Below are 26,154 nucleotides of genomic sequence, written 5' to 3'. Positions count from 1 at the left end.
GCAAAAATAGAGTATATTTTACCAAAGGAATCCAACTTTGAATTTCTACACGTCACCTTGGCATACCCAAAGATGTATCAGTGTAATACATTGGTTCTCAACCTCTTTCTTTCCACTCCCCATTTTAAGTATTGCCTATCCTATAGGTGCTCTGTGAATAGTCAGGGATTGTTTAAGGTGGTATGTGGGTGGAAGAAAAAGTTTGAAAACCACTGTTTCAATCATGCCTAATTCACTCAGTTTCATAACTCCAAAGAAAATAGGCCAATGACAATTTTTCTCAAACAAAATATTTCAATAGCAATTGGGTCTAGAGCAGTGGTTCTCATCCTTCCCTTCCCACATGCCACCTTAAGCAATCTTTACTAATCACAGAGGACGATGGCTTTGGGAGTGGAAAGAAAAAGGTTGAGAACCACTGGAGTAACGGTTATTTCTTGATACATGTTTACCAACAAAATTAAAATGGTATTAAAAAAAAGGTATTTTCCCCAAGATTAGGAGAATCTAAAACTGGAAGGTGGAGATTTAAGGCAAGAGGGGAAAGATTTACACTAGTGCCAAGGGGACCAGTCACATAATCCTAATTAAAGCCCAGGTACAGCCCTCGCTGGTCAACAGACAACACACCGGATGTTCAAGGTCTGGGTCATTTATTTGATATGTGCCAAGTACATTAAGCTGCAGGACAGTTACAGGGGCTGTTAAGATCAACTGGACAGGATGGTGGACACAGTCCAACCCTGGTTAGAATGATGGGGCTATGGGGCCTGATCAGAAACGCGTGGACTCACTGGTGTTTCAACAGGCCAGCTGACTGGGTGAAGCCTTGCTGCTACTGAAGGTTCTCTCAGTAGTGTGGACCCGCTGGTGGGTCCTCAGATGGGAGGACTGGATGAAGCCCTTGCCACACTCGGGACAGGTGAAGGGCCTCTCCCCAGTGTGGAGCCGCTGGTGGGTCCTCAGATGGGAGGACTGGGTGAAGCCTTTGCCACACTCGGGGCAGGTGAAAGGCCTCTCCCCAGTGTGGAACCGTCGGTGTATCTTAAGGCTGAACAAACTGGCGAAGGTCTTCTCGCACTCGGGGCAGGTGAACGGTCTCTCCCCGGTGTGGATCCGCTGGTGCCTCCGCAGGTCATAGGTCTGGGTGAAGCCTTTCCCACACTCAGAGCACACAAATGGCCTCTCCCCACTGTGGAATAGCTGATGGGTCAACAGGTGGGAGGACTCAGTGAAGCCCTTCCCACACTCAAGGCAAATGAATGGCCTGTCGCTCCTTTGAATCTTCTGGTGGCTCAGCAAGTTTGATGGACAGTTGAAGCCCTTGCCACACTCAGGGCAGGAGAATGGACTCTCCCTGGTGAGGAACCGCTGGTGTCTCTCAAAGTTGGACCTATTGGTGAAACAATTCCTGTACTTGGAGCAGGTGAAAGGCTCTTCCCTGGTGTGGACTCGCTGGTGTCTCAGCAGGTTGGAGTTCTGGGTAAAGCCCTTGCCGCACTCAAGGCAGATAAATGGCCTGTCGCTGTTGTGAATCTTCTGGTGGGTCGTCAAGTTTGATCGCCAGCTGAAGCCCTTGCCGCACTCGGGGCAGGTGAAGGGTCTCTCCCCGGTGTGGACCCGCTGGTGGGTCCTCAGGTGGGAGGTCTGGGTGAACCCCTTCCCGCACTTGGGGCAGGTGAAGGGTCTCTCCCCGGTGTGGACCCGCTGATGTTTTGTTAACTTACTCAACCATTTAAATTTCTTCCCGCAGTCGGAGCACTGAAACGGGTTCATCGCTGTGGGGACGAGAAGTGTGGCCGGGGATAAATCAATGCAGTCCTGCCCCGGGGTCACAGCGCGGGCTCAGCCCGATGGGAGACTCCCGCAGAGCGGGGCAGCAGGTTAAATCAACACCGAGGCTGGGACGAAGGCCTGCGAACCGGGGAGAAGCGTTCTCTAGCCGGCGTTGCAAGCCCCGTATCCACGGGAACCCTCCGTTCTGGGTCCCGGTGCCGCGCTCCGCTCTCGGAACCCGGCGCTAAATTACCTTCGGTCCCCACAAGCAACGTCGAAAGAAGATGAAGGGGAGAGACAACTTTCCCCGCGCATGCGTGCATCGGAGTCAGGTGCCGCCCCGCGCATGCGTGCCACGGAATCAGGCAGGAGGTGGGCGGCCGGCCAATTGAGTCGAATGTAGGATCTGCTTTCTGCCCAGCGAGAAGTAGCTCATATCAAACTATAAAATAATATAAAAAACGAAAACACAAAAATAATCCCTGGGACGCCTTGGATCGACGTTCATCAAACGCTAAAAGCCTGGTCCTCGCCCACAAGAGAAATGCGATTGGACAGACACAACGCCCAAAGAAAATCGTTCAAACTGGGACGAAAATGTTGTGTCAATGGGCGCCCACTTTCTTCACATCCAGCAGGTGGGGGTCGGGGATAAGAGCTGGGATCGGCTCTTTTCCCGTCTGCAGACTGAAGGGACAGGGGGTGGATTAGAACCGCCTCGGAGCTTTCCTCTCTTCCCTATCCCTCTTCTCATTCCTCCTGCTCCACCTCTATCTATCCCCCTGACGGGAGGGCGGGGAATCCCGTTTGTATCAGTGACGACCCGGACGATGAGCACCTCCTCCCGGCATGCCTTTCCCTGACTTGTGCGCGCTGACGTCACACGGCCAGAAGCATCCCTGAGCGCCGTTTCCTCAGCAACGGCCCGGTCCACGGACGGAACAGCCGTGTGGTTCGCAGTGCTCACCGCGACGACCCGGCCCTTGTTGGAGCCGCATTGCCGTTAGATGGAGCCGGTGCTGCCGGGGGGTGAGTGCGGCCTTGGGGAGGAGCGGCGCCAAGGTCGTGCCGTGGCCTCGTCCCCCCACAGTTCGGGCCGCTGGGGAAGGGGAGAGGGGTGGTGAGGGCAGGGAACGGGACTCCTGTCATCCGGGAGGCGTGGTGAATGCGGCCTTGGGGAGGTGGGAGGTTTTGCTGCAACTGTACAAGGTACTGGTGAAGCAGCATCTGGAGTACCCCATGCAGTTCTGGTCTCCTGTCTTGAAGAAGGATGTACTGGCTTTGGAGGTGTTGCAGAGGAGGTTCACCAGTTGATTCTAGAGACGAGTGGATTAGCCTATGAGGAGAGATTGCTGGGATTTAGAAGAACGAGAGGGAATCTTCTAGAAACGTATAAATCATGAAAGGCATAGATAAGATTGAAGTGGGTAAGTTATTTCCATTGGTGGGGGCAACTAGAACTAGGTGAAATAGCCTCAGTATTCAGGGTAGTAGATTTTGGATGGAGATGAGGAGGAACTGGTTTTCTCAGAGGGTGGTGAATCTATGGAATTCTCTTCCCAAAAGTGGTGGAGGTGACCTCAGTAAATATATTTAAGACGAGATTGAATTGATGTTAACATACAGTAAAAGTCCTAAAATCCGGACAGTTGGTGATCAGGTCAGTCCTTGTAAAACTCAAATATGAGGAGAAACAGGTAAATTTTAATAGTTTATTCACGAAACAATTTTCATATGCAAAGTACCCAAAAAAATCAATATTTAGCCTTGCGTTTCCGTGACTTCTGCATGGTCACTTGTTGCTGCTATGCTTTTGTGGTTCATGCATGCACACAAAACCCAAGTGTTTTCGAGAAGTCCAGATTCTCGAATGGTCCGGATTTCAGCCAAGAGTTTCCTAGAAGTCTGAATTTTTGCATTTTGACTGGATTAGTGGAATTAAGGGATATGGGGAAAGAGGCCAGCTGGTAGCAGATCAGCCATGATCTTGTCGAACGGCAGAGGAGGCTTGACCGGCCACATAGCCTACTCTTCCTCCTATTTCTTACCTTCTCATGCTTCTCTCTCCACAGTCACTGCCTGAGCTACTGAAGATTTCCAGCAGTTTCTATGTTTATTGGGAGTTCCAGCTTCTGCAGTGTTTTCTTTCTGTCTGATAATTGGAGATTGAGGTCAAGCCCTGAACTGAAGTGGAGTTGAGGATGAGAGATGATCTGATTGGCTTCTTTTGTGGTTTTCAGATTGATGTGGAGAGATGAAGAAGGCAGTAATTGCATCAAACGAGCTGGTCATTGCTCTCTGCCATTCCCATGTGGGTCCGTGACCTGACTTTTGGGCCTGACTGTTCGTTCACTGTGGACCTCTGTCTCTTCTCTTCCTGCTTGGTGGGCAGAGAACAGTGAGTGTCTGTCAGAATCAGGTTCATTGTCATAAGCACGTCATGAAATTTGTTGTTATGCGGAGCAGTGTTGTTCGTTACAGGTGTAAAATTCCTATACATTAGGGTTCTGTAAATATAATATTAGAAACATAGAACATACAATGAAGAAAATAGGGTGTTTCGCCTGTCTAGTCTGTGCCAAACTATAATCAGCCCAGTTTCGCTGACCTCTACCCAGTCCATAGCCCTCCATTCCATTCCCATTCACGCACATGTCCAAATTTTTCTTAAATGTTAAAATAAGCCCACATTCATCACTTCAGCTGGCAGCTTGTTCCAAACTTCCACTGCTCTCTGTGTGAACAAGTTCCCCCTAAACTTTTCCCTTTTCACCCCTAACCTGTGTCTTCTGGTTTGTATCTAACCTCACCTCAGTGGATAAAGCATACTTGCATTTACTCTGTTTATTCCTTTCATAAATTTGTTTTCCTCTATCAAATCTCCCCTCATTCTTCTACGCTACAGGGAATAGTCCATACCTGTTTAACCTTCCTCACCATACTCCTCAGGGTCCTACCATTTACCATGTACTAAGTTGGTTAGTCATTTCCTCTTGTCTGAAATAAATTGCATCTGCCATTTTTCATCCCATTTTTCCAGCTTGTCCAGTTCCCCCTCCAAACTTTGAGAACATGAGTTGCTCTCCACAAGGCCTCCAATCTTTGTATCATCTGCAAACTTCTGATCCTATTTATGACATTATCATCCAGATCAGTGATAGAGAAGACAAAGGACAATGGTCCCAGCTCTGATCCCTGAGTCACACAGCTAACCACAGGCCTCTAGTCAGAAATAATCACCCACTACCTCTCTCGCTCCCCTCTCCTCTACCTCCCCCCCCCCCCCCCCCACCTCCCACTCCATGTCTTGTATCACTGACTGTCGGAAGCATGTCATATTGTGTCAAACTCATTTCCTCGGCCCCTGGGAACCCTGCACTTCAGAATTGTTCCAGCACAGAAGACCCTTCCATACAGCAAAAAAATCCAAACAAAGAAGCTGACATTCTCCACCCTCACCTTGGAAAGTCTAACTTCATAAATGCTCCCCAACAGGCTCCAAGGCGCCGACTCCAATCGTTCTCCAACCTAGATCAGCGGCGGAGTGCATTGCCGCTGCAAGTGGCTGGCCGGGTGCGGGCTGATGATTTTGCCACGATACCATCAGCCCACCACCCATCTCACTTTTCTGTCTCCCACACACCATGTGGGGTGCTCCTCACTCCCTCCTGGAATAAAACCCCATCCAGAATAAAGGATCCCTTTTAAATTGACAGGCTCATGGTTCTGTTCAATGATGTCATACTTTCATCATGGAGTATCACCAAAAAACGCACACCCCCAGTCGCCCAAAACCCACAATTCACAAGTGTTCAGCAATTCTCATGGCCGATCTTCAAAATTAGCCCAGTTATGCCTGGCAATTTCCCAGCTGCCAACTTTATTTGAGATTTTTTTAAACTGGAATGGGGGCAATTCAGAGTTATTTTCCCTAGATTCATCACTGCCAATCAGTGACGTGGGAAACATGGACACATGAGACATGTGTTCCAGGCTAAACAATGACATGTGGGAAAGATGACAAAAGTCTATGCCTGGGCCAGAGGGGAGCATTAATATTCAGTGTGGAAACAATAAATAAGAACTTTCCAACAGTCCTCAGTCCACATTCGATGACCTCAGAACAATTACTGATTTTTACTCGCATTGTTTGAATTCTTTGCATTGAGGAAGCACATGTTAACCAAGTCCAGGCAGATGACGGAGCTCTGCACCTTTATGGAGCGCGGGACAGGAATGTCGAGTGATGTCAATGCCATCACATTTGACAGCCTGATGATGTGGTGCTGCAGATCATGAAGTCATGCACAGGAATGCGCAGTGTGTGTTTCCCCTACGGGTGGCAGGTGTTCCTGGGTCAGGCACTTGTCGGGGACCAAAGGTGATTTAGCACCAGGTCCAAGGACAGAGAGAGCAGAGCGCAACACTGGGTCTCGGAACAGAGGGCTCCCCTGGATCCGGTGCTTGCAACACCCAGCTAGAGGACGCTTCTCTCCGAGTTCTTGGTGTTGATTTAACCAGCTTACCAGCTCTCCGGGACCATCCATCGGGCTGAGCCTGCGCTGTGCGGCCCGGGGCAAACAGAACTACATTGATTTATCCCCTGATCACATCCTCTCGTCCCCACAGCAATGAACGCATTACAGTGCTCCGACTGCGGGAAGAACTTTAAGTGGTCGAGTGAGTTAACAAGACACCAGCGGGTCCACACCGGGGAGAAGCCCTTCACCTGCCCCGAGTGCGAGAAGGGCTTCACCAGGTTGTCCAGCCTTGAGATGCACCAGCGGGTCCACACTGGGGAGAGGCCTTTCACTTGCCCCAAATGCAGCAAGAGCTTTACCCAGTCCTCCAGCCTCCTAACCCACCAGCGTGTCCACACCGGGGAGAGGCCCTTCACCTGCCCTGAGTGCGACAAGAGGTTCGCCCAGATCACCAACCTGCTGACCCACCAACGTGTCCACACTGGGGAGAGGCCATTTACTTGTCCCGAGTGCAACAAGTCTTTCACCAGGTTGTCCAGCCTTGAGACACACCGGCGGGTCCACACTGGGGAGAGGCCCTTCACCTGCCCCAAGTGCAGCAAGGATTTTGCACAGATTCCCAACCTGCTTACCCACCAGCGGGTCCACACCGGGGAAAAGCCATTCACTTGCCCTGAGTGTGAGAAGGCCTTCACCACATTATACAGCCTTGAGATACACCGGCGGGTCCACACCGGGGAGAGGCCCTTCACCTGCCTTGAGTGCGGCAAGGGCTTCAGCCAGATCTCTCGTCTGCGGATGCATCAACGGGTTCACACCGGGGAAAAGCCATTCTCTTGCCCAGATTGTGACAAGACCTTCACCAACAGTTCCAACCTTGCGGTACACCGGCAGGGCCACACCGGGGAGAGCCCCTTCACCTGCCCTAAGTGCGGCAAAGGCTTCACCCTCCCCTCCAGCCTGCAGAAACACCAGCAGGTCCACACTGGGGAAAAGCCATTCACTTGCCCCGAGTGCAGTAAAGGGTTTGCCCGGTCCTCCTACCTGCGGATGCATCTGCGGGTTCACACAGGGGAGAAGCCATTTGTCTGCCTTGAGTGCGGGGAGGGTTTCACCCAGATCTCCAACCTGCAGAGGCATGAGCGGAGCCACACCGGGGAAAAGCCGTTCGCCTGCCTCGAGTGCGAGAAGGCCTTCACCAGGTTGTCCACCCTTGAGACACACCGACGGATGCACAAGGGGGAGATGCCCTTTGCCTGCTTTGAATGTGGCGAGAGGTTCAGTGAGTCCAGCAAGTTGAGAAGACACCAGCGGGTCCACACCGGCAAGAGGCCCTTCACCTGCCCCAAGTGCGGGAAGGGCTTTATCCAGTCCTATGAGCTGTTGGTTCACCAGCGGGTCCACTCTGGGAGAGACAATTCATCTGTCCCTATTGCAGAAAGGGCTACATCCATTCCTCTCGGTTGCTGACCCAGCAGCAGATACATGCGGGAGAAGTCGTTCATTTGCCTCGAGTGCGAGAAGTGTTTCACCCAGTCGGACAACTTGATGAAACACCAGCAAGTTCACACACAAAGTGTGGAATATTGAAACATTTCTCAGACTACCTGCTGTCGACTTCATGGGGTAGGTGGCAGTAGTTAGTAGTAAGTGCTCCTGCCAACTTCCAGACATTTCTCACTTAATCATCTTTAATCAAAGTGGCTTAAATGTATCCCCTTCGATATTTAATGCTATTGGTTTTGGAGATATTGAATACCAGAGGAGCTAAAGCAGCAAAAAATGGTAAACAAAATACGACCCCTCTGACTGCAGACTGTTTCAGACATGTTGAAAAAGCAATTACAGGAAATAACACAAGAAATAACCACAACGGTGAAAGAAGGTCAACATGAGATTAATTCTAGACTTGAAAAGGTTTTATAAACGATTTCAGCAATTGAGTGTTTGGAAACTGTGGAGGATGGTTTGAAGTCTGTTTATGAACATAGATTAAGTGTCTCCAATGTGGTCAATATTGATTCCCAGGGACAATGGGACCATCCAACAGTTTGATAAATGCCTGAGGGAGGGTTAAAAGGGGTTCTATATGTGGGGGTTGGTGTCAATTTAAAATAGCCCCCCACATCACCCCCCCCCCCCCATCCCATCTAGCACGGGGTGGAGGGTATGGTGGCTTACCTGCTATAAACTTTCATGTGTTGCCGTATTGCTTCCAACTCATCCTGCAAGTGCCATCCGGCTGCGTTGCCATCACATTTCCCCCTCTTTGTGGCATGCGCCAGTCATCTGCGCATGGTCTGTGGACCTCAGCATGCTGCATTTAACAGGTAAGTACCTTTCTGCCCCTTAATTGTTCTTCATCAGGTGGTCCACCCTTGAGACAAATTAACATCTGCCTTGAAGCACCAGATGGAGGATATAGGACGCAAAAGCTGGACTGTCTGGCTACCCTACCCAGTGCTCCCTGACCAGCCCCCCCACAAACCATCTAGATTCTATGTCTGGGGGTCAATGAGGGACCACGTAGTCCCTGAAAGGGTTGACGGTCTAAAACGTTTGTGGATTCCTGGTATAAATAAATTTGAAACTCGATGTGAAGTAATGTCTGCCACCATCTCCCAAGTTTACCTGAAAGGTGGTTGATTTGGAGAGCAGGAACAGAGGTCAAAACATTCGGATCCTGGGTTGAAAAGAAGACACTTGTGATTTCTGAAATCTACTCATGGAGGAGTTTGGACAAAAGATTTTGGCTACTAAGCCCAGGCTCGACAGAGCACGTCAGTCTCTGGTTCCCTTGTCAACATCGGAACTTGTTCACGTTTGGTAATTCTTCGCTTTCATTATTACCAAGAAAAGGATCGTGTTATTTATGAAACTCGTTGGATCAGAAATTTGAATGATTAGGGGCGACAAATTAGATTTATGAAAGACTTTTACTATGAAGTTATGGAGATATGGAAAGAATACAATGAGGTTATGACTGAGCTAAACAAGAAAGGTTTTAGACCTGCTTTGTTGTATCCAGCTGGTCTGTGGATCACCTTGGACGTCAGCCACAAGAAATTTTAAAATTCGGTAGATGAAGCTTGGAAAGTTTTAGTTAATTCAGTTCCAATGGCAAGTTGTTTTTAACCTTGAAGGGTTTTTTTTTTGAGTGGATAAAGTCTGATCACTCTTGTGTCAATTGAAGGGTTAATTGATTTAATAATTATGAGGTTTTTTTATTTTACTTTGTTTAGCTTATTTTGTTATATCCTAACAAAAGAGAATATTTTTTTCCAAATGTGCAATATATCTATACTTGGATTGCTTATTTGTTAATATATAATCATTATTTCATTGACAAAATCATGTAACTATTAAGGTATAGTGATATCTGATCATGCTTCTGTTAGCTTGTCTTTGAATTTTCTTGATATTCCTTTTATAAAGAGGCAATGGCATTTTAATTCTAACTTACTCTCAGATATGATTTTTTTTTAAATTTTATGGAAGAGCAAATCCATTTTTTTTCCACCACAAATTCATCTCCAACAATTTCTGATTGTGACACTATGAAAGCATATGTGAGAGGATAAATTATTTCTTATGCAGCTAATATAAAGAAGACTAATAAGGAAAGGTTAGATTTAATCAATTGGATTAAACAAATTGATGTACAGTATGCAGAAGTTAAAAATCCTGATTTATATAAAGGGAGAGTTGAAAAAACTATATTTGATCTTCTTTCTACTTATCCCATTGAATCCCTATGAAATCTCTACATTCACAAAGAGCAATTGCTTAAGAAGAGTCAGTTCCACATCCATGGCAAAAATTCTGGCAAGCTTTTGGCTAGCCAATTGAAAGCAATGGCTGCTAAGACACAAATTTACAAGATTCAGATGGAAGATGCTGTGGACACTACTGACCATTCTAAAATAAATGATACGTTTAGAGAATTTTAATCCAGATTGTATACTTCTGAATCTAATTATAATAGTACTTCAGTGTTGGATATTCTGGCCTTAATTTGCTTACACTTTCTCAGAATAATTGTACGAGTCTGGAAGCACCTATTTCTCAAGAGGAAACACTTTTTGCAATTTCCTCTTTACAATCTGGTAAATCTCCAGGACCTGTTGAGTACCCTGTGGAATGTTATAAATCCTTTCCCAAATTGGTTCTACCCCAATTAAATTCTCTGCTTAATAACTCATTTAAACTAGGAAATATTCCATCATCTTAATGAATCTTGTATTTCTCTTATTCTGAAAAAGGGGAAGGATCCACTTGAATATATTTCATATTTCTTTACTTAACATAGATATGAAGATTTTGTCTAAAATATATTCCCCATAAATTGGAGAATATTTACCATTAATAATTTCTGAGGATCAAACTAGTTTTATTAAAAAATAATTTTTCTTACTTTAGTATACATTTTTTATTGAACATTTTATATTTACCTTCCACTCATGCCCCTGAATGTGTCCTTTCTTGAGATACAGAGAAGGCTTTTGATCGGGTGGAATGAGGTTATCTATTTGCCATTTTGGACCATGTTTTATTAAATAGATTAAATTATTATATTTATGTACTTCTGCCTTAATTCTTACTAATTTACAGCAGTCAAAACCTTTTAATCTTCAACAGGGTACTGGTCAAGGTTGTCCATTACTTTTTGAATTGGTATTAGAACTTTTAGCAATTGCTCTTCATAAAAGTAGAGATTTTATACAGATTCATTGGAATGGCATTGAACATAAGGTTTCTTAATATGCATATGATCTTTTCTTCCAGATGTTTCTTTACCAAGCATATTAGCTTTGTTTTCTCTTTTTCAATCTTTTTATTAATCATATTATAGGTAAATAATACGAGAACAGGAGTAAATAATCAAAAAGGGGAAAAATATATATCACTATTTGACATCATATGATGTAACATATTGCATTACACCACAATGATTGAATATGTTCTCATCTCAAACTGAAGTCTTCAAAAAAAGAAAAAATGATATTAAACCCCATCTAATTAAGGAAAAAAAAACAAAAAAAACCTGAAAATGACTGGGCCACCTATCATGAGAATTTATTAATAAAACTTAATCATCTGGTCTTCACCAACAAAGAGAAAAGAAATAAAATTAAGTATAATCTAGATGGGAAAATAATTATACTAAGTCTTGTGGAAATAACATCTTACCTAAGTTTTTTATCTTTTCCAATCTCTTGCAATTTTCATTCCCAAATTCTTTTTCTGATTCACTTATATCTTCCTACATATGACAAAGAAAACACCCCTGTTTAAATAAAGCTCATCTTCAAAAGACTAAAAGGAATGGGGATTTGGTATTTCCAAATTTTAGATTTTATTATTGGGTGCTAAATTTACATAATTTGCTTCTTTTGTTACATTTTGATAATCTAATTGACTGTCTTTCATGGGTAGACATGGAATAAAAAAATCTAGGGTAATTTTTATCATCCTCTTTCTATAAATGAACCAATAATCCAGTAATCAGACAATGTTTCAGAATATGGGCACAATTTAGAAGGTTTTTTGGATTGCAGAGCTTTTTTCTTGCCAGCCCTATTATATCTAATCATCTTTTTCAACCTTCTTTGCAAGATACTGTCTTTAATGACTGGCACAGATTGGGTATTAAAAGTTTTAAAGATTTTTATTCAAAACAATTTTGCTTCCGTTGAACAATTGGTGGTGAAATTTAACTCATTTTCATAGATATTTGCAAGTTAGACATTTTGTCCAATCTCAGATCTCTGACTTTTTGCAATTCCCTGAGGTAAATATCCTTGATACATTTTTACATTTAGAACTTTCTCATAAAGATTGAATATCTCTTGTAATAATTTGCTTGATTTAAGAATGATTGGGAACTGGATTTGAATCTTTCATTCTCGGATAAGGTGTGGGACTCTATTTGGAATCTGACTAATATGACTTAGTTTTGTACATGGTGCTGGTTGTTGCAATTTAAAGTGATCCTTAGGGTACATATGTCTATCACCTACCACACCACCAGCCTCCACATCCAACACATCGTCCACTAGAATTTCTGGCATTTTTGCAGGACCTCAGCATCAGATACATTTTTCCTTTTCCTTCCCTCTCGGCCTTCTGCAGGGACCACTCCCTCTGCAATTCCCTCATGCGCTCATCCCTCCCCACCCTTCGCACCCCTAACACCTTCCTCTGCACCTACAATACTTGTACATGCAAAGGACATATTTACTGCATCTTGTGCACCCTTGTGGCATTCTCTACATCAGAGACACTGGGAGATCACTTCGTTCAGCACATCCACTCCATTTGAAACCACAGCAATCTCCCAGTGGCCAACCACTTCCATTCTGGGTCATACTCCTGTGCTCACATGTCTGTCAATGGCCTTATGTACTGTCCCACCCTGACCACCCGCAGATTGGAAGAACAAGACCTTATTTTCCATCTGGGCCCTCTCCAGCCACATGGCATTTACTGTTCCATTAAACTTGCCTGCCTTTTCTTACCCCCACCCCCTGTCTTACCAGTTCTTTTATCTACCCAGTCCAGCCATCCCCCCTCCCGCTCATTGCTGCTGTCCCCTCCCTCCTTTCTCCACCTATCATCTCCTGCCTTTGCCGACCCCCTTCCCCCTCCTATTCTTCTGTTTGAACACTTGCCAGCATTTTCTCTTTCTTTGATGAAGGGCTCAAGTCCGAATGGTTGGTTATGTATCTTTGATTTTGCTACATAAAGGACACTGTTTGACCTGCGGAGCATCTCCAGCATTTTGTGTTTTTACTTCAACCACAGTGTCTGCAGAATTTTGTGATTTACTTCAGTCTAAAGTTAAATTGTCTCGTTTTAATTCAGATATAAATCCTCTGTGACAAATGTAAAAATGGTGATGACTCTTGTGGATCACGTTCTGAATTAGAAAATTTTTTCTAGTTTAGAAAAATTTTGGAAAGATAGCTTTCAAACATCAGCGATTCTCAAATTCAGATTAGAACCTTGCCCTTTAATTGCTCTGTTTGAATTATTTCAAGATGTTGATGTTTTACTGATTCCAACTCAAAACTGAATTTTATCTTTAATTCATTGATAGCTAGATGTGCAATTTCATGAAATGGAAAAAAAATTCCATTTACCCACACAATGGTTCAGTGTTAAGTTTAGAAAAAAATAAAAATTCATATATTAATTTTCAAAAGACGTGGTGCCCATTTATGGACTATTACAACAAATAATTCAGGTTGTTCTGAAGCTTTGGTGCTGTGCTGTCCATCTCCAGGTTGTTGTTGCTTTGTGGTAGCGGTTCTGGATTGTCGGGTTTTCTGTTTTGTCTTGAATTTTATATTACAATATATAATTGTACTGTTCAATTATCTATAATGTAAACATTAACAAAATTTAAAAAAAAAGAAAGGTATATACTATTTAAGATATGAATTATAGATCTGATTTACAATATATGTCAGTAATGTACAGAATATTTTATTTAGTTTATGTAATTGTTCATGCGATTATATTGAATTCAGCCCTTTTTGTTTGTATAAATTCTTTATTAAAATCAATAAAAATATTTTAAAAAGAAGAAAGAACATCACTCACCTAAACAACAGGAGGGACTGGAGTCTTGTGGATATTGAGGCAACATATCCAAACAGGTCTTGATGCTGTTGTCAATTTGCAATTTGTTTTCAGGTTCAATTTTATTGTCAAATATACAAAGGTGAAGTGAGGAAGTTTGATTTGGAGCAGTCGAGCTAGACATCCCTTACACAGTCCAAGTATGTCATAGTGCAGGAGTGCAGAGTTACTGGGACAGATCAGTTGGAGATGGCAAAAGCAGCATTATTTTACAAGTGCGAGGATCATTCAAGAATCTGATAACCCAGAAAAAAAAACTGTCCTTAAATGTGGTGGTGTGTGATCTCAGCCTAATGAATCTTCTTTTCCATGGGGAGGAGGGTAAAGAGAGTGTGTCTGGCGAGAGGGGAGTCTTTTAATATGTTTCTTGTTTTTCCAAGGTAGCAGGAAATGGAGGTGAAATGGATGCTCTCTGTCAATATTGCTAACACCGATTAATTAAAAAAAAATTAACAATGCAGAGCGGGTGAAGGCGCTCCGGCCCATGAAATCTATGTTGCCCAATTAACTTACTATTCACAGAGGGAATGTACAGACTCCTTACAGATAGGACTGGATTCAAACCTGAGTCAGTTGGATGGGGGTTGGTAGGTTAATTGTGTGTGATTAGGCAGTGAATGTATTATGGGCCATATTATTAAAATGTTAAAGTCTCAAACTTCCTGAAAAGGACCTCTTTGTGGTGTACTTCAGTTTGAAATCTGTTTACAGATGTACCCAAGGAGCATGGGTTTGCATGGGGCTCAGTGGTTAGGATAGGGTCCAGTGATTGTGGGTGGGCATTGTTGGATGTCTGAGGAATGGAAGGCCGATTCAGCCTTATGAGTCTGTGCCACCCAATTTCCACCCCATTAACTTACAGCCCCTGTACATTTTGAATGGTGGGAGGAAACCAGAGCGCCTGGGGAAAACCCACGGGGAGAACGTACAAGCTCCTTAGTCAGCGTGGGATTCAAATGGGTGTTGTACTAACTGCTTCGCCAACTGTGCTGCCCTAAGTATTAAGGCAGGTACTACAGCTATATTGAAAAATATGGATGGATAGGATGGTTTTGAGGTTAATGGGTCAGACGCAAGCAGGTGGGATGAGTGGGTGGGACACGTTGGTGTGGGCACGTTGTGGTGAAGGGCCTGTTTCCACATTGTATGACACTATGATGGAGGTTGTGTCTCAAAATGATGTGTGAGAGATCCCTGGGATGGGAGGAGATTAGTTGGTGCCATTTCTATTCTGGAATATATGTATTAAACATAACACGTGGGTCTTATGTTAATGGGCCCCAATCCAGTGATGGGGCACCAGAACCTAGTGCTCGGCAATGGCCACACCTGTGACAATTTTCAGCAGGCTTTTAGAAAGATACGAACTAGGAATAGTTTGTTTAGCCCATTCCACCATTCACTACGATCTTGATTGTAAGCTCAGCTGCACATTTCCGGACACCCCTCAAAATCTTTCCTTCCCCCACCTGCTCGTATTTATCAAGAATTGATTAACTTCTTCCTTAAAAGCATTCAACGACGTTCTGCTATTGTCCCCAAAGAAAAGGAGTTTTGAGGCTCACAATCTTTAAAGAGAAAAATATGCATCTTTAATGAAAATGAATCACCACTTTTTAAACAGAGCTCCTCATTTCAGATTTTCCCACAAGAAAAACATTGTCAAAACCTCAGGGTTTAGTATGTTTAAATCAATTCACCTTCTGCTCTTCTAAACTCCAGCAGTGAAAAGCCAAACATCCTCATTGCATCTACCAGTTCTGTAATCCTTCTTTGACCTGCTTCCAGCTCATTAAATAAGATTTATTAATATTCTTTACAGACGGCAGTAGATCCAATCCTGGGTCGTTACCACACAAATATTGTTTTCACAAATAGCCCTGAGAAATAACGTGGAAAGTCAAATACCCTCTATCGAAGAAAGGGTGAGTGGTCATGCTCCAGGTGAAAATGGTCCCTGATGTGAAGGTAGTTTCAAACGAAGCAGGACAAGATGACAAAGTCAAATAACTGGATGTCAAGTGTGTGTAAGATTGTGATCAATTATGCATCTAGAGTCCTGCACATTACTGCAACTGGAACCACTCTGACAAATGTTTCCTCCTACCCTTGGACCTTGAAGAAGCGAGAGGTGTTGTCAAACCAAGGGTGAGCTACCAGTCACAGAATATCCATTCTCTTATCTACTTTGAGAAGTACTCCATTTGATTGTCAGTTCCAACTATAGTTCCTTGTCTATGGATATTATTCACCTTCTCACATAAAGAGCATTCCCCCCCCCCCCAAAAAAAAAGGGTTTAAAGGCAATTGGAAATTTCAAATAACCATTTCTGGTGAGAGAAATGATTGTGTAACTATTGGGTTGTTGGTTATTGGTAAGACCTGGGGAGGTCACGAGATGCAGTAGGGCATGTAGTGCACCCTTACAACTCCTGGGGATTTTAATTTAAAAAGTACTAATTAAGTAAAGTTTTTATTATTAAAATTATTTTAAAGTTCATCTGAAGTGTGAACAAGAGAATAAAATGCCAATGAGAAAATTTAAAAAAAACTGAAAACTACTCCAAAAGAAAAGCATGAACTAAGGAAAGAAAAAGAACCTGGGCCTACCTTCTCAACGAAGCTAACCGCTGGAGTAGCTGCTGGAGATAGCCCTGGAGAGGGACTATCCCACGGAGCCATCACTGCGGCTCTCAGCAGAGATGGCGCTGTTGGGAAAGGTATGTCCACAATACGCATGCGAGCTTTGGAGGAAAAAATAAAAGGAAAAAAAATGTTCACCCCTTTTAAAGGGCCACTCCAGCGCTCCAGTTGTAGAATAAGAAAACCTACCTGGTATAGAAGATGATTCAAATGATTCTGCAAGTGAAGAGGAAGTACAAAAGAAGAAGAATTTAAAGGCAAAGAAGTTATTTAAGAAAAAATGGATAAAATTGAAAATAAAATTGATAAACTTGAGAACGCAATGGAAAATTATTTTAAATTTTTAACTGGAGAAATGCAACAAGCTAAAATATACTTGACCAAATCAATAAATAATGTTTCACAAAGGGTTCATAAATTAAAAGAAAGAATTCAAGATGACCATGAAGAAGTTCAACTTATTGCAGAAAGAATAAATGTTAATGAGGACTCTGTGACTGCCTTGGTTTCTATGATTGAAAAATATATTTGAAAAATTATAGTATAAGGAATAATCTTAAAATTGTTGGAATATCTGAATGTAAAAAAGGCCAAGATGTAATTCATTTTTTCCAAGATGGAAACTGGAAATATTTGGATGAGAACATTGTTAAGAGAGAATTTTGATTGAGAGAGCCCATAGAGCTCTCTTACCAAAACCAGAAATGAATCAGAGATCTTGGTCCATACTGATCAGATTTCTAAATTATCAAGATAGAGAGAAGATACTTGGTATGGCAATGAGAAGAGCTAAGAATGTGAACCTTTGAACTACGAGGGCCATGAGGTCTTTTTGTACCCAGATTTGAGTCAAGCTCTTTTGAAGAGAAGGAAAGAGTTTAATCCGGTTAAGAAGGCTTTAAATGATGAAGGTTACAGATTTGTGCTGCGATACCCAGCTACATTGAAAGTATTTATGCCTGATCAGCAGAATCTCTTCACCAATTATATTCAGGCTGAAGATTTTGTTAAAGACTTGCCCAAGGCTTGATTACTACAAGAAGACTTGTTGAAATGATTTATTAAAAAATGGGGAGTATGTTCTCCTCTTTCTATAATAATTTTTCTTTTGCCCCTGGGAGTCAGAGGTTGTGTTTGTTAGTTTCTGATGACTGCATGTGTTTTCGTAGTTTGAGCATGACCTGTAAAATGGAGGTTCTTCTGGCATTTTGGGAAGGGAGAGATTTATTATTATGAATTTTTTTTTGTTATGTTACAAGAGCAGACCAGTAATAACAAAGAAGGCATATCACACAGGGGTAAAGATGAATAATTTATTAACAAAATTTCACCTTCAAACTTTAATTCAACCCCCCCCACCCTTTTATAACAATTCCCATTATTTAATATACAAATTTCGATAACAGTGTAAAACTAATAAATTCCCCAGCCTAAATATAACATACGTAATCAAAGTCTAAGTTATATTCCCAACCAGCCCACAGAAAAAAACTTAGTCACAAAACAAACACAAATCACAGAAGGCTCACAAAACTTCGATTACAATCGAAGTAAAGATCGTAAACAAAATACAGTTTGGTAAACTGAAACCAAAAGATCTCTTAGAGAGAGAGCCCAAAATTCGAAATGGTCTTCTCACGTTGCTTGCAAAGAGAGGAATAAGGGCTTGGTCCGGATCCCTCTGGCTGCCTTCGGGATGTTCCTACCTTTTAGAATGCCCAACATTCTAAACTGCCTCCCAGACAATGACTCTGCTTGGGCCTCCTTCCACTTCACAGCCACATCCAGTGGTGGTTTTTCTTCTGTCCAGAAAATTCTAGATCTTCTGCACATGCATAGTCCATCTCCCATTCTTTCTCTCTCTCTCTCTCTCTCTCTCTCTCTCTCTCTCTCTCTCTCAGTAGTCCACCTTCAACTTGGCTCTCAAAGGCAAACTCACTTTTTAACAAAAAAATCACACAACACATTGGTCAATACACAACACAGAACTCTAACAGTTAGCTTAACACTTTTTTGTAATGTTTGTATTTTGAATAAGTTCAGTGTTTTTGGATTGCATGACACCTCAGTCCAATTCAATTTATTGGAATTCTTCCTGGACAGGAATGTATGATAATAACTTGTCAAAATCTACAGATGAAAATAATGGATAAAACAGTTAAGATATTGAGTTTTAATATTAATGGGATTAACGGATCCATAAAAAGAAAGATTTATCATACATCAAGAAATTAAGAGTAGATATTGCTTTTTTACAAAGAGACTCACTTAACTGAAAGTGAACATTTAAAATTGAAAAAAGATTGGGTAGACCAGTTAGCTTTCTCTACATTTAATTCTAAAGCTAGTGGAGTGGTAATTTTAATTTAAAAAAATTACCAGGTAAAATTCAAAATGTAATTACAGACCCGGTGGGAAGGTATCATATAGTAAACTGTCAAATATTCTCTGAAGAATGGACTTTATTGATTATTTATGCACCGAATTTAGATGATCAAAAATTTATACAGCATACTTTTAAAAAATGTAATAAATATACATGAAAATGTTTTAGTGGGTAGTGATTTTAACTTCTGTCTAGAACCTGTATTGGAAAAATGTTCAAAAAATATAGTGAAATCAAAGGCAGCTAAAACATTGTTATCTTTAATGAAAGATTTTAATCTAATTGATATATGGAGATAAATGCACCCTAAGGATAGGGATTACTCTTTTTAATCTAGCAGATTTGATACATACTCAAGAATTGATTTTTTTCTTACTCTCTGCTCAAAATCAATCAAGAGTGATTGTTGTAACTACAATTATTATCTGATTATAAACCTACATTATTATCTGATCATTCTCATTTTCAGATTGAGTTGGAATTTGCAGAAAAACAGCATAGGAACATAGGAAGTAGGAACAGGAGTAGGCCAAAAATGGCCCATCGAGCCTGCTCCGCCATTCAATATGATCATGGCTGTTCTAATTTATGACCTAACTCCATCTACCTGCCTTCTCTCCATATCCCCTAATTCCTCTATCATGTAAAAATTTATCTATCTGAATTTTAAATATGTCTAATGAAGCAGCCTCAACCACTTCCCTGGATAGAGAATTCCAAACATTCACTACTCTCTGGGAAAAACTATTTTTCCTCATCTCTGTCCTAAATCTACTCCCCCGAATCTTGAGGCTGTGTCCTCTCATTTTAGTTTCCCCGGCCAGCTCAAAAAACCTTCCTACATCTATCCTATCCATACCCTTCATAATCCTATATGTTTCTATAAGATCTCCTCTCATTCTTCTGAACTCAAGCGAATACAATCCTAGATGATTTAATCTTTCATCATAAGTCAACCCCTTCATCCCAGGGATCAACCTAGTAAACCTCCTCTGGACCATCTCCAAAGCCTTCCTCATTATGGAGACCAGAACTGGACACAGTACTCCAGGTGCGGTCTCACCAGTACCTTATACAGTTGCAACATTACTCCCTACTCCTGAATTCAATTCCTCTAGCAATGAAGGCCAACATTCCATTTGCCTTCTTAATAACCTGCTGCACCTGCAACCTAACTTTTTGTGATTCATGCACAAGCACTCCCAAGTCCCTCTGCACAACAGCATCCTGTAGTTTTTCACCCTTTAAATAATATTCAGCTCTTTTACTTTTCTTGCCAAAGTGGATAACCTCACACTTACTAACATTGTACTCCATCTGCCAGACCTTTGCCCACTCATCCAGCTTAACTATATCCCTCTGCAGACTCTCCACATCCTCATTACAATTTGCTCTTCCACTCAATTTGGTGTCATCCGAAAACTTGGCTATACCACATTTTGTCCCCTCCTCCAAGTCATCAATGTAAATGATGAACAGTTGTTGGCCTAACACTGACCCCTGTGGCACCCCACTTACCACTCTCTGTCAACCTGAAAAACTCCCATTTATCCCGACTCTCTGCCTCTTGTCAGACAACCAATTTTCAATCCAGGCCAATATACTTCCCCAGACTCCACTTTCCTGTAACTTACTGATAAGTCTCTTGTGCAGCTCCTTATCAAACACTTTCTGGAAATCCAAATATACAACATCAACCTGTTCCCCTCTATCCACCGCACCCATTACATCCTCAAAGAATCCTAACAAGTTTGTCAAACAAGATCTTCCCTTTCTAAAACCATGCTGCATCTGCCTGATTGAACCCTTACGTTCCAAAAGTTTCACTATTTCATCTTTAATGACGGCTTCAAGCATTTCTCCAACCACAGATGTCAAGCTAATTGGCTGATAATTTCCAGTCTTTTGCCTACATCCCTTCTTAAAAAGTGGCATGACATTTGCTGTTTTCCAGTCTGCCGGGACCCGCCCAGAATCCAAGGAATTTTGGTATATGACCACCAATGCATCAACTATAACTTCTGCCATTTCCTTCAGAACCCTTGGATGCTTATCATCAGGACCAGGTGATTTGTCTGGCTTTAGTCCCATTAGTTTCTCCATCACTACTTCCTTTGTAACAACTATTTTATCAAGGCCCTCCCTAACATTCGCATCCTTAACTCCGCACTTGGGCATGCTGGACATGTCTTCCACCATGAAGACTGACACAGAATACTTGTTTAATGCCTCGGCCATTTCCTCATTTTTTGCTACCAGTTTTCCTTTCTCATCCTCCAAGGGTCCTATGTTAACTCTGGCCACCCTCTTCTGTTTTATATATTTATACAATTTTTTGCTTTCTGTTTTTATATTTTGTGCCAATTTACTTTCATAATCCTTTTTCCCATTTCTTATTAACAGCTTTGTAGCCCCTTGTTGTCTCTTAAAGTTTTCCCAATCTTCCAGTTTCCCACTGCTCTTTGCAGCTTTGTACACCTGTGCCTTCAATTTTATACTCTCCTTTATTTCCTTTATTAACCACGGTTGATTTTTCCCTCCCTTGCTGCCCTTTTTCCTGACCAGAATATATTTTTGTTGAGCATTACAAAATATTTCTTTGAAAATCTTCCAATGTTCTTCAACTGTTTCATCAATTAGCCTGTGCTCCCAGTCCACTCTGCCCAATTCCTCCCTCATCCTATGGTAGTCACCCCTATAGATGGAGATTGAATTCTTTATTAATGAAAAGACTGGATTTTTGTTTATTTATAAGATGACATATTCAGTTGTTTTGTAAAACTAATTTACATTCAGTAGATAGTATGTTTGTTATTTGGGATGCATTGAAAACTTATCTATGAGGGCAAATTATAAGTTATTCTTCAAAACCAGAAGAATATATGAAGGATATTGATAAATTGGAAAAGGAAATAACTTTTTTGGAAAAGGAAATTCTAAAATCATCCTCTGATGATAAATATAGAACTTTAGTTAATACAAAATTGCAATATAATACAATGTTAATGTATAAAACAGAAAATTATATTACTTTCTAAGCAGAAATATGAGGGGAATGATCACATAAAGTTCTGGCTGGGCAATTAAAAGCAGACAATCTTCTAGAACAATTAATGCAATACAGCAGGATAATGATGAAATTATGTATAAACCACAAAGAATTAATAATGTATTTAAGGAATTTTACAAAAATTTATATACATCTGACTTATTGTAAGATGAAGAGGCTATAGATAATTATTTGTCACAATTGTCAATACTGTGTTTAACTCAAGAAAATTTAGATCGATTGGAGAGTCCTTCATCTGAGCAGGATGTTTATGATACACTTACTAGTTTACAAAACAATAAATCTCCAGCTGAAGATGGGGTTCCAGCTGAATTTTATTAAGAGTTTAAAGATTTATTGATTCCATTATTTATGAAAGTAATAGAACAGGCTTCAAAACAACATTGTCCTCTAGAAACCTTTCCATGGAGATAATTATGATTATTCCTAAAAAAGATAGAGATCCATTAAAGCATACTTTTTATAGACCTATACCGCTGTTAAATGTAGATGATAAAATTGTAATAAAAGTATTAGTAAATAGGACTAATGAATACCTTCCTGATTTAATAAACATAGATCAAACTGGTGTTGTTAAAAATAGACAAACTCAGGAAAATATAGTAAGGTTATTAAGTATAATTCATTTGGCTCAGAAGAAAGAAGATTTGAGTCTTATTGTAGCTTTAGATGCAGAAAAAGCTTTCTATAGGTTAGAATGGGACTTTTTATCTAATGTGTTAAGTAAATTTGGTTTTGGTGCAAATTTTATAAATTGGTTAATGCCTTGTATAGAAGACCTAAAGCTAAAGTGATAATAAATGGACAGGTATCTCAATCTTTTTATTTAAATAGATCTAGTCGGTTGGGGTGTCCTTTATCATCAGCTTCATTTGCTCTTTCTATGGAACCACTTGCACTAAAGATCAGAGATGACCAACAATTAAAGGGATTTGAGTCAAATCAGATTAAACATAAATTTAGTTTATTTGATGATGATTCATTAGTTTATTTAACTTGAGTCCATATACATCATTATCAAGACTTTATAGTCAACTGTTAGATTATGGAAAAATTTCATGATAAGATAAATTGGGATAAAAGTGAAGTAATGGAACTCATAAAAGGAGATTATTAGCAATATAGATATGTGGTTCATTTTAAATTGACAGACAAGATTAAATATTTAGGTATATGTATTGATACTAATTTTAAAAATTTATATAAATTAAATTATATTCCAATATTTTAAAATATAGAGGAAGATTTAAAGAAATGGGTAAGTTTAACAATTACGTTAATTAGAAGAGTAACTTTTATTAAGATAAATGTTTTTCCACAAATTCAATATTTATTTCAAACTTTACCTATACATTTATCTCAAAATAATTTTAAAGATTTTAATAAGAAAGTTTGGAAATTTCTTTGGAAAGGGAAGATGTTAAAGTCATTAGAAAAATTAACATGGAAATATGAACAAGGAGGATTATAACTTCCCAATTTTAAGTATTATTACAGAGTAGCACAATTAAGGATTTTAGTTTTTATGTTAAAAATTAAAGACTGAACTGAATTATATTGAACTAAATAAGATAGGAAAAGTTAGACCAGACAAGTTTATTTATAAATGAGATTATAAATCTGATGTAATAAATAAGGAAGTTCCAATAGTAAAACATTTGTTGAATATTTGGAATAAAGTTAAATTAGAAATTGATGGAAATACCCTGTCACTAAAAACACCATTAATTAATCCCTTATTGATTTTTTTCAAAAGATATCTTTATAATACCTTATATGGTACTATAAGGGAATCTCTAAATATGGGGATTGTTGTGAATAATAGATTGATGTCTTTTGATTAATTAATGATTAAATATGATATACCTTGTAATACATTATTTTGTTCTTTTCAGTTTAGAACTTATCTAAAAGAGAAATTAGGATCAGAAATTATTTTAAAAGATCTGTCAAATTTGGAACAAATTATGGTTGATAGAATAATTCAAAAATTTATTTCAATTGCATATATATTATTACAAGAATAGACACTAAAGTAGGCTTGTCAATTCAAAAGAAAGATAAGAATGAGATTTAGACACAATATTGGCAAAATTTGTGTAAACATTTATGACAAATACCGTTAATGTAAGATATAGATTACTTCATTATACATTTTTACACCAACTTTATTACTCCTCAGAAATTGAGTAGACGGAAATTGAATTTATCAGATTATTGTTTTAGATGTGGAACAGAAATTGGAACTTTTCTTCATTCTACGTGGCATTGTTCAAAGGTCAACCCTTTTTGGGTTTCTATTAGTAAATTTTTACAATGGATAATTGGGGTGAACTTTCATTTAAACCCTGAATTACTTGTGTTAGGAAATTTTGGAAGTGTCACTCTTAAATTATTGCTGTCAGATTTTCAGTTAAAATTTATTAAGTTGGTCTTGAAATAGCAAGCAAATGTGTTGCTGTTACATGGAAATCTGATGTTTCATTAACATTGGACACAGGGAATGCTGAGATTCAAAGTTGTATTCCATTAGAAAAATAACGTATAATTTAAGGGATAAATATTCTTTATTTTTGAAAATTTGGGGTGCGTATTTTAAAATAATGAATTAAAATTATAATGTTTTAAATTTATTTTTCCTGATCTGTGAAGTTTTCCCTGAAGATATAATGATGTTTTTGAGGTAGCAGAGTGTCAACTGATGCGATTTATAATGAAATATACATTTTACATTTGGGATTAGACTAGTTTAGGGGGGGAGGGTGGGTTTAGTTTTTATTGTAGTAGACAGTTTTTATTTTTTAGATCTTTGATTTTACTTTATATGTTATATGTTCAACATATATTTGTTAACATTCTATTATGGTACTACTGTATATTATTATTAATTAATTGATATTATATATGTTGAATAAATAAAATATTTTTTAAAATTTGGTGAGACCTCTGGAGTACTGAAGTATAACCTCTGTCTTCAATTCTCCTTGCAATAAACCCAAATATTGTTAGTTTCCCTAACTACTTCCTGTACGTAAACTTAGGTTTGGCGAATTGTGCACCAATTTTTCTTCATATGTTAAAATTAATAAATAAAGTTTCGAAAAAAAAACAAATGTGGTTTCCCCTCCATCTTCACCATCAATTCACCCCTTACCTATTTCCCACTCATCTGCCCTGCCCTTTTCCCCTAGACCAACACAAAATTCCCCTTGTCCTTACCTACCACTCCACCAGCCTCTGCATCCAACACATTAACCTCCAGAATTGCCAGCATTTACAACAGGATCCCACTTGGGACACATCTTTCCTCTCACCCCTTCGTAGGGATTTCTCCCTCAGTAACTCCCTCATGCACTCATCCCTCCCTTGCAATTGCAAACCCCCCCCCCACCTGTGGCTGCAGAAGGTACCACACTTGTGTCCCACCTTCTCCCTCTCCATAATAGAGGCCCCCAAATAGGCCTTGAAGTGAAGCAACACTTCACTTATGTATCCTCCTGTGCTCCCTTTGTGGCCTTTTCTACATCAGAAAGACTGAGCGCAGACTAGGAGATCGCTTTGCACCTTTGCTCTGTCTGCATCAGTGACAGGGACCTCAGTGGCCAACCATTTCAGTTTTGTGCCCCACACCCATTCTCATGTGCATCCATGGCTACATGTCCGATCCTACCAAGACCACCCATAAATTGGAAGAACACCTGATTTCCTGTTTGGGCACTCTCCAGCCAGATGACATTAACACTGACCTCCAGTTTGATAATGTGCTCTCCTTTCTTCCTCCCTACCCCCTATCTTCTTTCCCTCATCTCACCACACCCTTTCTATTCACCTAGCCACCCCTCCTCCAGGCTTGCTGCTGTGGCCTCCCTCTTTTCTCCACTTATTACCTCCTCCCTTTGGGACCAGGCTCTTACCACCCCCCCCCCCCATTTACCTTTTTGTTCAGATACCTGCCAACATTTTTCCATATCTTGATGAAGGGCTCAAGCCCAAAATGTATCTTTATCTTTTATTTACAAAAGGACACTGTTTGACCTGCTGAGTTTCTCCAGCATTGTATTTTTACTCCAAGTGTAAACATCTTGTGCACGTAACATGACATCCCTGCCTCTACATTCAATGTCATAACTGATTAACCCAATCTGTCTGTGTTA

At 40.5% G+C, this 26,154-nt stretch overlaps 1 protein-coding gene and 1 pseudogene across 1 annotated transcript in view; one reads left to right on the top strand and one right to left on the bottom strand.

Annotated features, from left to right (window-relative positions):
• Positions 1–636: 636 nt before the first annotated feature.
• Positions 637–26,154, bottom strand: part of LOC138758133 (zinc finger protein 850-like) — an 86,102-nt gene continuing 60,584 nt past the window's right edge. Inside the window, exon 8 of the mRNA XM_069926629.1 lies at positions 637–1,778. Coding sequence (XP_069782730.1) covers positions 802–1,778 — 977 coding nt within the window. The 3' untranslated portion in view covers positions 637–801. The remainder of the gene's footprint in view (positions 1,779–26,154) is intronic.
• On the top strand, positions 2,139–9,467 carry LOC138758127 (zinc finger protein 420-like; annotated as a pseudogene).

The sequence above is a fragment of the Narcine bancroftii genome, chromosome 3 (genome assembly GCF_036971445.1).
Source record: "Narcine bancroftii isolate sNarBan1 chromosome 3, sNarBan1.hap1, whole genome shotgun sequence".
Taxonomy (NCBI): domain Eukaryota; kingdom Metazoa; phylum Chordata; class Chondrichthyes; order Torpediniformes; family Narcinidae; genus Narcine; species Narcine bancroftii.
This window is presented reverse-complemented; position numbering and strand designations above follow the sequence as displayed.